At 40.5% G+C, this 12,117-nt stretch overlaps 1 protein-coding gene across 2 annotated transcripts in view; it reads right to left on the bottom strand.

Moving 5' to 3' along the window:
* The window catches only part of Pde5a (phosphodiesterase 5A), a 121,320-nt gene that overhangs the window by 58,798 nt on the left and 50,405 nt on the right, over positions 1–12,117 (bottom strand). For both annotated transcript variants that reach the window (XM_021195436.2, XM_021195438.2), the window contains exons 6-7: positions 11,266–11,403; positions 8,638–8,705 (exon numbers count right to left, since the gene is read on the bottom strand). In XM_021195436.2, coding sequence (XP_021051095.1) covers positions 8,638–8,705; positions 11,266–11,403 — 206 coding nt within the window. The remainder of the gene's footprint in view (positions 1–8,637; positions 8,706–11,265; positions 11,404–12,117) is intronic.

The following is a 12,117-nucleotide window of genomic DNA, read 5'->3' as shown; positions in this document are numbered from 1 at the left end:
AGGCATTCGGATGGCCGTGCAGAACAGATCTCCTGGGTCTGATTACATGTGTTATCTGTGTGACATTCAAGGAAAGGTTGTAAGTACAGACTTGAGGCTAATAACGTAATACTTAAATCTACAAGGGTTTTGTTTCCTACAAACAATAATAGCCTAGGGAACTGAAACAAGAAGAAGCCAAAATATAAACAGGAAAATTAGGAAGGTCACCACCAGGAGAAAGAAAAACACTAGAAAAGATGCCACCATAGAAGTTTTCTGTAGACTAAAAATTAAAATAGTAATAACTATCCCATTTTACCATTGCCAACATCAGTCAGAAGCAACTCAAAATGCCTAAGAACCATGAACTCAGAAGTAGGAGCTGTAGAGGCGTGAGTTCTGTTGCAGTTATGTAACACCACGGTTATCTCCTACTTTATAAAAATGTTGATGCACTGCTTCTTGTCCTCAATCAATACAGTGTGAACACCTGCTCCCCGGGGGCTGCTCTGGGATCTTTGTGAAAGAAAAACAAGCTCACCTAGGTCAGTCAGTAGAGAGGAGCTTATCACCTAGGAGGAAACCAATAGAGCGACGGAGGTTTCAGCTGCATGTGCTGCTTGGGCAGTGTCTGGTAGAGATGTGCCAGCTGCCCCCAGATTAACTCCTCTTTGCGTGGACACAGAGCTACTCAGAATAAAGACTGCATTACTCTGCAGCCCAAAGAGTTAATGTCACCAAAGGAGTCATTCTCAGACGATAGGATGACAAGGCACACTTGGGACAACCTCTAGAATACTGATGTGTGCTTTTGCCCCTTGATCCCGTCTGGACCACTAACGTGATGTCTAGGCTCCATCGCTGCTCCTGAAAGCACAGAACATGGCTAAGGGCCATGAGGTAGAAGGCATCGGAGATTTGGGACATTTGTAGCATGCGAGTCCAACACCAGCTTTGACAGGCCTAGCTCAGAGCACACCCAGGAGGAAGTAATAAGATTACATTCCTTTTAAATGTATACTATTTTATAATTTTGAGAATTTCCTACATGAGTACTGTATTCACTTGTTTTCACTCTCTCCCATCATCCCTAAGTCCTCCTGACCCCTCCTCAAATCCATGACTTCTTTAACCATTGATGTTTCATATATACATATGTATATGTAAATACAATCTGCTGGGTCCACTTGTGTGCTTAGCACTCACCACTTGGGGTTGTGTGACCAACCCATCAGGGGACTCATCTCTCGGGAAGAACATTTCTATTTCTCCCTTTCTTAGCAACCATTAACTGCCTACGGTTTTTCAGCTAGGAGTGGGACCTTGTGAGGTTTTCCCTATCCATGCTGGCCTATCAACTAGTATTATTACTATTCAGGTCTTATTTAGGCAATCATATTGTTATGATCATAGATGCAGCTTCCCTGTCCTATATAGATAGAGGACACTATCTTGCATTGCCGTTTAAGCTGTTTTTACTTAGTGTATTCATGATTCCCAACAAAAACTAACCTTCCTAAATACTACTGGTAACAACGTAAACACCATACGTGGAGAAGGACAGAGAACATCCAAGTGGGTCCCATTAGGAAAGAAATGGTATTGCAGAAACGTTTACAAAGCTAGCTATGCCTCAGAAATGGGTAAAGAGATCAGGAAAGAAAAGTGGGGTAAAAAAAAAGAAGAAGAAGAAGGAAAAGAATAATGTAAAACAAATTTCTGACATGAATCAGTTCTGCATACATTAGAGAAATGTTAAATAGCTGTAGATTATCAAAAATAAAGTGGGTGGCTGGGCACTTGGGCGGAGGCAGCAGTGTTGGTGGCAGGTTGCAGCAAAGCATTTGGTTTGACAGCTCGTGCCATTTTGCTGCCAAGAGTCCAGAAGGCAGGATTTACGCTGACTATGAGTCTGTGAATGAGTGCATGGAGAACAATTGTAAAATGTGTAAAGAAGAGAATGTAACCCAGGGTGTGAAGAGAATGTAACCCAGCGTGTGAAGAGAATGTAACCCAGCGTGTGAAGAGAATGTAACCCAGCGTCTCCCATCACATAGGACACTGGTCAGATACTTGATTTTATCAATGATCTGGCAGATCTCTGCTGTCGTCTTCTGCTGGAGCTGATGCCCAGACGTATCAGCCTTATAACAAAGACTGGGTCAAAGAGAAGACCTACGTGTTCCTTCATCAATATCCAACAGGCTGGGAAGTAATTAAGTTGGAAGCACTGGGGGTTAAGAGCAGACTTGGAGCAGGTGTGCACAGCAAGTTGTAGTGAACATTTTCTATGACAGTGATCCTGTTTCCATTTTGTTACACTTTAGCCAGACTGGATGTCTGGCAACAGAACATCCAGAATTTCATTATGAAATATCCATTGCCCCTTTTCCGCTTTGTTTGTTTGTTTTACTTAAACATTATTATTTTAATTCAGATAGAAAGTGTTCTTTGCCAGTTAAGGTTGTTACCAGTCCTTGAAAAGGTTTGGAACTTCTTTATAGCAGTGAGTGAGTTAACCTTTCATGGGGAACTGGGGCTGATGACAAGGTTACTTATGTCCTCTGGGAAAGTCTTAGTGAAAAATAAACATTCTGGGGAGAAAAAAAGAATAAAATGAGTGTTTCTAGCCAAAAAATGTTTGGCTAGATAGAATAGATGAAGACTTTTAAAGTGTAATACAATGAATATAGACGTCATCCTTTAAAGAACAGCGATACCACAGTGGCCTTATAAAATGCCTTAGAGATTAATCAGCAGGAAGTGCATGTGGCTGATGTCTCAGTTGCTGATCTCTAGAGGCCACTTTCAAGGCCATGCCTCCCAGGGATGTCCCAAGACTGAGCCCACCAGAACACTAAATCAAGACTGTTCTTCTGAGACCCAGGATTCTATATCCAAGAAAACTTTAGCTAGAAGGCTCCTGATCAACCTGCTGGGCTTTCCTTAGCCTTTGCAGCTGTCTAAGACAGGAACACACACCCCACAGACCGCAGACCAGATAGGACAGTCATGTTGACTCCACTAGCCTCTCCCATATCATCATTCTCCCTTTTAGTTTTCCAGAGCACACTGTGCACATTTAAACAGGTCTCAGTGTCTCCTTCTGGAGGCGCTGGGCTAAGTCGTACATTTCAGTATTTGCAGAGTAGATATCAACAGAGCTGCCTAAGAGAAAATTCCTGAGAAAGCAGGGGCAGGGAATTTGGGGGAAGGTAAGGCTTTCTGAGTTGCAGAAGTTCACAGGAACCTTTGTAGGCTGATGTGAACCCAAGACACACCTGGGACAGCAACTACAAGCGACAGGGGAGGTTTCTGAAAACAATTTTTTTATAGGTATTAGGTTCTTTTGAGCCTTAATGAAATTCTATCATTACGAAAGAAGAAATTGAAGCTTCAGAGGTCAAAGAAATCACACAATAGCTAGTGCACAGCATTACCTGTAGTTAAATACAGTCTGAGTTCTACATTCTTCCACTTGGTGCCTGTTATCTTTGCACTGGAATTTTTCTCAATTTAAAAAGTAGTAGGGAATAGGAACTCCACAGGAAGACCAACAGAGTCAACTAATCTGGACTCTTGAGGCTCTCAGAGTCTGAACCACCAACCAAAGAACCTACACAGGCTGGACCTAGGCATCCCCGCACATATGTAGCAGATGTGCAGGTTGACCTTCATGTGGGTCCTGAACAACTGGAGCAGGGGCTGTCCCAAAAGCTGTTGCCTGGATGAGGGATGTGTTCTTCTAGCTGGGCTGCCTTGTCTGGCCTCAGTGGGAGAGGAAGCACCTAGACTCACAGAGACTTGAAGTGCCAGTGTGGGGTGGAGGGATTCCCCAGGGGTCCCCACCCACTCAGAGGAGAAGGGGAGAGGGGGATGGGGGAAGGATTGTGGGAGGGGTGACCGGGAGGGGAGCAGAGCAGTAAGCAAGAATAAGTAAAAAAATAAAATTAAATAAAAAAGAGAGAGCACAGGAAATAGTTTTTCTTAAATTGAACTACGTTTGTATTTTCTAATTTAATAATCAATAACAAGTACTAGCTAGTATATATAGTCCAAGACTAATAGGAAGGAGAAAATCTATGTGTTTATCATTTAATAATTAAAAGGCACACTTATTTAAGAAAAATAAATATCACTAGGATAGTGTGGGAAGCGGGTGCTGCTGCGCAACAGCCAAGATGCCGCCCTGGCTCATTGCCAAGCCCCGTGATCCCTGCTTATTTACCAAGAACCTGATCATGGGCACCTGATGCGCACCTGAATGATCATGCGCTGTCCACCTGATGCATAGCGTCATACAGCATGATATTGATTCACTGGTCTATCAACGTGCACCCTGTGTGCGAGCATGGCTCATGTACAGAGCGTGCTGAATGCTGATTGGATGATGAAGAGTGATGAGAGACGAGTACAGAGGGTGGAGGCGGATAAATTGGGCGATCCCCCAGAATAAAAAAAGCTGAAGTGGAAGCTGCTCGAACCCTGCCTTGGTGTATGTGTCATCTTTTCCCCACCTCTGCTGGCCGGAGGCTGGGGCACGGGGCAGGATAGAATAACAGGACTAAAATATTTCCTGAAAATAAAAGGTTAACACATTCCAACATGAGCTCTGTATCACAGAACAAAAACCTCCCGTCACCTGGAAATGTACCCCACGTCTGGAATGTGGGGTGACAAGCCAACTCAAAGGTACTACTAACTTCATCTTGCTTATGTAATAATTCTAATAGATATACAAGGTATATCACAGGAATAGTTGTTCACATTTTGATATCTAACATCTGAAAACTGTAGTCAATGCTATTTAAGCATATAAAAGAAAATCTAAAAACAGCCCTGAACTTTTATCCCTTATTATTGTAGACAGGGTCTCTAGTCCATGTTGCCTTTGCACGTCCTGTGGCGCTACAGATGACCATGTGACCCTACCTCCTCACCATCTCTGCAGTGCCAGGATTACATGTGTGTGCAACCATACCTGGCTTATGCAGTGTTATCGATCAAAGCCCAGAAGCTACGCGCATGCATGGCAAGCAGTTTATCAAGCAGGTTGAATCCCTAGGCTCAGGACCCATGACTTTCAATCAATAGAGAAGAGCTTAAAAATGAAAATGATTTATTTAACTCTTAACATAAATTGTACAGCACTTCATCTCATAGATGAGTTCTGAACTAGCAAAATGTTTAGTACTGAGAAATAGAGAGTACTAAATCATTGTACCATCTGTAGTCAATTATAGAAGTATAATACATATATAATATTATTATACTTTATATTATATAACAATACAATAAACATTAAGTGTCACTATCAACTAAATACTTTCTCAAAATGTTAAACTTACTAAACACCTTTGATTGTTCAGTCGTCATAAAGTTAAGCCAGATAGCTAATATTATTAATAAACCATTTTAAATAATTTTATCTCATGAATAAATGTTTTTTTACTGCATTATTAGAGTAAAGGCTAACTTTGAAATGATAGGCTGACAAAAGCCATTGACAATGCATCGTTTCCATTGACATAATATTAGTTTAAAAATCAGTTAGAATTTGTCTCTTTTAAAATAACCACACTAGCATATTTAACCCTTATAAAAATATTTTATAAGTTACTTGGAATGGTGGATAATTACAAGTGGCAAAGTATCTCCCATTTGGCCTACAGAGAGAATTTACAAAAAAGAAACCAAACATTTATAAACCTTTGCATTTGATGTTTTAAAATGTATAATTACCAGCAGAGGTCACTATTACACTAGGTTTGTACAGCTTTCATTAAATATTAGAAGATATTGGCTAAATTTGTAGTGCAAATCAAAATGTCAACATGAAAATAATTAAACAAATACACACTGCAGCATAAGTATAGAAGGTTTGCCTAGATAACTTGTTTTATACTTTTAACAAGTATCATACCAACTCAGTTTGTCCTATGGAGTAAAGGCAATTATATATAATAATGAATGCACACTTACTCATATTTATATATAGTAACAAAAGCAACAAAATTGTTACCGCATCATAGAATCATCATGTATATAGCTTTTAAGAGGTGAAAAGTATGATAAATGCTTAACAACTTCTGGTACCTCCTCTTGGTGGATTTCTGTTCTTTAGAATGGCAGAAAGATTAATGGACTAGAATTGAGGAACCAAAAATGGACTCACACACATACTGTCACTTGATCTTTGACAAAGGAGCTAAAACCATCCAGTGGAAAAAAAGACGGCATTTTAAACAAATGGTGCTGGTTCAACTGGCAGTCAGCATGTAGAAGAACACAAATTGACCCATTTTGATCTCCTTGTACAAAGTTCAAGTCCAAGTGGATCAAGGACCTCCACATAAAACCACAGACACTGAAACTTAAAGAGGAGAAAGTGGGGGAAAGCCTCGAACATATGGGCACAGGGAAAAAAATTCCTGAACAGAACAGCAATGGCTTGTGCTGTAAGATCAAGAATCAACAAATGGGACCTCATAAAATTGCAAAGCTTCTGTAAGGCAAAGAACACTGTCAATAAGACAAAAAGGCAACCAAGAGATTGGCAAAAGATCTTTACCAATCTTACATCTGATAGAGGGCTAATATCCAATGTATACAAAGAACTCAAGAAGTTAAACTCCAGAGAACCAAATAATCCTATTAAGAAATGGGGTACAGAGCTAAACAAGGAATTTTCAACTGAGGAATACTGAATGGCCAAGAAGCACCTAAATAAATGTTCAACATCTTTAGTTATCAGGGAAACGCAAATCAAAACAACCCTGAGATTCCACCTCACATCAGTCAGAATGGCTAAAATCAAAAGCTCAGGTGACAGCAGATGCTGGCGAGGATATGGAGAAAGAGGAACACTCCTCTATTGCTGGTGGGAATGAAAGCTTGTACAACCCCTCTGGAAATCCATTTGGCGGTTCCTCAGAAAATTGGACATAGTATACCTGAGGACCCAACTATATCACTCCTGGGCATATACTCAGAAGATGCTCCAACATGTAATAAGGACACATGCTCCACTATGCTCATAGCAGCCTTATTTATAGTAGCCAGGAGCTGGAAAAAATCCAAATGTCTTTCAACAGAGGAATGGATACTGAAAATGTGGTACATTTACACAATGGAGTACTATTCAGCTATTAAAAGCAATGAATTCATGAAATTCTTAGGCAAATAGAAAATATCATCCTGAGTGAGGTAACCCAATCACAAAAGAACACACATGATATGCACTCACTTATAAGTGGATATTAACCCAAAAGCTCCAAATAACCAGGATACAATTCACAGACCACATGAAGCTCAAGAAGAAGGAAAACCAAATTGTGGGTGCTTCGGTCCTTCTTAGAAGGAGAACAAAATACAGGAGCAAATATGGAGATAAAGTGTAGAACAAAGACTAAAGGAAAGGGTACCCAGAGACTGTCCCACATGGGGATTCATACCATATACAGTTACCAAACCCAGACACTATTGTGGATGCCAAGAAGTGCATGCTGAAAGGAACCTGATATGGCTGTCTTCTGAGAGGCCCTGCCAAAGCCTTACAAATACAGAGGTGATGTTAGCAGCCAACCATTGGACTGAGCGTGGGGTCCCTAGTAGAGGAGTTAGAGAAGGGACTGAAGGAGTTGAAGGGGTTTGCAACCCCATAGGAAGAACAACATTATCAACCAACCAGACCTCTTCAAAGCTCCCAGGGACTAAGCCATCAACAAAGGAGTACACATGGCTCCAGCTGCATATGTAGCAGAGGATGGCCTTGTCATGCATCAATGGGAGGAGAGGTCCTTGATCCTATGAAGGCTCAATAGATGCCCCAGTGTAGGGGAATCAAGGGCGGGGAGGTGGGAGTGGGTGGGTGGGTGAATGAACACCTTCACAGAAGCAGGAGGAGGGAGGATGTGATAGGGGGTTTCTGGAGGAAGGTAAACTGGGTAAGGGGATAACGTTTGAAATGTAAATAAAGAAAATATCCAATTTTAAAAAAGGAAAAAAGGAAGAATATCCTATCATTTAAGAGACCAATAATGTTTTTTGGTATGGTTAAAAAAAATGTACTAGTAAGGACATTTAGTAGCGTGCCCTAAATCCACCTCACAATCTCCAGAAAGCACTTGCCAGACTGGGGTAACTGCATCTTATCCTCCATCTACAAACACAGCACATACTTTTCAAAATAAATGCTATTAATAGAAAAATGAGTACATATTTAAAAACTGTGGAAAAGAACCTAATGGAAGATCTGACTTGATCCAGCCAGAGAGGGTACATTGATTTCTAAGATTAGGACGGTAGACCTCCTTCTGTTCCTAGGTAAATTCTCATGGCCAGTTCCAACTCGGAATAGAAAGCTCGCCAGGAAATCTATGATATTTCCAGATACGCAAACTGAGAAATGGAACGGAAGAACAGTATTTGTCGGTTTTAGCTGAACGAGTTCCTAAGAACAGAACAAGCCTGGGCTAATCAGAGTTCTGGTGTAAGAAATAATTCCCTGTCAATTAACACCAGAGAAAGTGTCCTAAGAAATAAAAGCGTCTTTGCAGGTCACACAGCCTGGCACCTATACACCTTACACCAGACTACTAACAAAGCACTTCTTAGCAGTGCACTCTTGTGAGAGAGTCAGAAAAGTTACTTTACCTTGTTAAAGGATCGGAGGGTTTCCCTCCTTCCTCACACTCCATGTGAAACACACGAGAGAAAGAGTCCTGTAAACAGAGTGACAATGTCATTGAGACGTGTACAAAGCCATGGAAAACACACACACACACTGTGCAACACTAGGGTGCCAGTGCTCAAACATATTTCCCTTATTCTTGAACCAAATGGATTCAAGCTCTAAAATCACAACATCCTCAAAGGTTCTTTCTATTTTTAAAGGCTCACATTATTTCTGAATTTATCTGAAGAAAGCTTTCTAATATACACTTCTACTGCTAGCACAACTCAGGCTTTTTTTTATGCATATGTCCGTGTGTGTGTGTGTGTGTGTGTGTGTGTGTGTGTGCATGCATGTGTGTGTGCATATATGTGCAAATGTGTTCATGAGTGTATATGTGTGTGTGCATGTGTCTTCACGAGTGTGTGAGTGTGCATATGCATTTGTATATGTTTAACTGTGAGTGTTCATGAGTATGTGTATATGCAAGTGTATGTTCATGTGTGTGTGTGTGTGTGTGTGTGAGAGAGAGAGAGAGAGAGAGAGAGAGAGAGAGAGAGTTTTTAAGAGTGTGTTTGTGAGAGAAAGAGAAAGTGTGTGTGTGTGTGTGTGTGTGTGTTTGTGAGAGAAAGAGTAAGTGTGTGTGTGTGTGTGTGTCTGTCTGTGTGTCTGTGTGTGTCTGTGTGTCTGTGTGTGTGAGAGGGGGAATAGCGGGGGGGGAGAGGAGGCCAGATATCAACCTCTGGTATTCTCAGGAATGTTGTCTTATCCTGGAGCTCACAGTTAGGCTGACCTGACCGACTGTGACCTGAGGGTCCTCTTGTCTCTGCCTCCCAAGCCCTGGAGTTCCAAGCTGGCCCCAACATTTTGGTATTGCTATGTGGCTTCTGATAGCAAATTTGGATTCTTAAGCTTTCAAGGCAAGGACTTTGCTGGCTCAGCTATTCCCCAGCCCATAGAAGTCTTTCCTAAAGAGATCTACCATTTGGCAATATTTGACAAGGAAAATAAGATTATTTTGAAGACTTCAGTGATATAAATAGCTTTACCTTATATTACAAAACAAAATTCATATTGCTCCATGCTGTACATAACAACAGAATGAGGAGAGATTGGGAAGAAACAAGCATAAGACAATGAACGTATAATTTGGGAATGGAAAAGCTGAGCATATATTGGGGAAGCTTACATTTTTAATTTTACTCATATTGAAGTGGTTTTAATCCATAAATAGCAGTAATATCAGCTCAACTAACTTCTTTTTTAAACCCAACAAAAGAGGTCAGAATATATTCTTAGCCATATTGTTGAGCTGAGACTCAAACCACACTGACCTAAACCAACTTGTTACCATGAGCGGTATTAACTGTTAAAAATTCCACTAAATATTCATAAAGGGAGATTTAAGTTTTTAAAAGGGATTGCTTCTATAGAAAAATTTTTAAAATTAAATGCTAAAGAGCAGATCACTGAAGGAAAAGGACAAGCTGATATACAGAATTAATGAATTCTGACATGAACTTCCGAAAGCTAGCAACTATCTTTAATCATTTTATATTAAATATTTTACAGATGAATAGAAACACAAAATAGTAGCCACCCATAAAAACGCTGATTACTGTTTTGGTACAGTGAGTTTTTATTTGATACACTGTTGATAAGAATTTTACAGTAATCAATGCATCCATTCTAGCACACACATTAAGAGGATAATGAATTGTCTAAATACCTAAGCCAATTAGAAATGTAATATGACAGAATGTCTTCTCTTGTTCTACTTCTACCAGAAATGTCAACTCAAATATCCGATATGAATTATAACTGGCCTATTCAAGCGATAGAGCTACTCTTTCTTTCTAATAACCTACCAATGAATAGCCTCCTGTTAGACCACAGGAAGAACAACTACCACCACAAGGAATATTCCATGGTTCAAACAGTGAGGAGGGATAAACATATGCATTTTATCCCCGTGGCAGGCCAGTGGTCTGGTTCTCAGGCAAGCTCTAGGCAGACACTCTGCGTAACATTTAAGCATAAGTGTCCAGCCAGGTGAGAGTGCCCCATCCCTCTCTCACCAAAACTTCCTAACAACAGAGATAAACGGACCAAAAGATCTATGTGTTAGAACAATGGGTAGCTTCCTGTTGTTGGGAAATGATGTAGGACTTACAAATGCCTTTAGTTCTACTCACCACCTGCCTAGACCTTCGGCTAATTTTTCCAAAATAATTTCTGGTAAAAGGAAAATTCTATACTCCACCCATTCAGAATGGGAGTCTACCTGTTTTAGTCACCAAGGCACCGCAGCTCTTACTGGTTTAGTCTGCACAGTGCTATACAAGGTGTTTTCCCATCAAGAGCAGCCCCAGATAGGGGTTGCTTGGAGAAGAAACCCATGGTTAGTGATGGGGCACTGAAGGCTCTTGCTACCTTCACCTCCACCCCACTTCAAAAACATTTCACCCTGGTATTGGTTTTGCATCAATATTTATATACACTGGAAGTTGGGGTGGGTTTCTAAGGAAAATAGCATTTGGAATCAGAATGTGCTTTCGAGGGAGAGACATGTCCGTTTTGCGAAGCCCAGAGTCCGTCTCTGTACTCACAGGACAGTCTTCATCCACGATGAAGATGGTGCACTTCTGCACCTGCATAAAGGAGATAATAGTGGCAGCTATCTTCTTCAGAATGACTTCCAATGACTGCTGCTCTTCGAAAATTAAGCTAGCAAGGTCAAGCAACACCTGGATGAGAAAAGGTGGCAGATCACGATTGTGCAGAGACCAAAGCAATACCGTGGGCCAAAGGCTGTTTATAAGCACATTTATGCAACAGTTAAACCCATGTCTGTGTGGTTAATGCAACCCTTCACAGATCACACAGTCAGTAGTGTAGAAAAAAATTTCCAAATTTAAGTTGTCCACTCTTTCCATAACTATTCAATATAATTCTTGAAGTCTCAGCTAGGGGGAAAAAGTGAAGGAGATCAGGGGGTATGAATAGATAAGGAAGAAGTCAAAGTATTTTTATCTGCAGATGATATGATTTTATGCTTAAAAGACCCCCCAAAGAACCTACTAGAATACTTCTAAAGCTCATAACCATCTTCAGCAAAGTAGCAGGATACACAATTGACATGCAAAAATCAGAGCCTTCTTATCTACAAATGGCAAACATACTGATAAACAAATCAATGAAATGATACTTTTTGTTAATAACTTCAAAAGACAAATACTCCAAACAAGTGAAAGACTAGTGTCATAAAAACTTTGAGACACCGAAGAAAGAAACTGCAAGAAGATGGAAGAGGATGGATCTCCCTAGCTCACGGTGTGTGAAATATTGTGAAAATATTGTATTAATATTGTGAAAATAGCCATCTTACCAAAAGCAATTTAGAGATCCAGTGCATGCACGCATATGTGCTTCTTATTTTGTTTTCTTGTTAGGGAGATGAG

The sequence above is a fragment of the Mus pahari genome, chromosome 4, assembly GCF_900095145.1.
Source record: "Mus pahari chromosome 4, PAHARI_EIJ_v1.1, whole genome shotgun sequence".
Lineage (NCBI taxonomy): Eukaryota > Metazoa > Chordata > Mammalia > Rodentia > Muridae > Mus > Mus pahari.
This window is presented reverse-complemented; position numbering and strand designations above follow the sequence as displayed.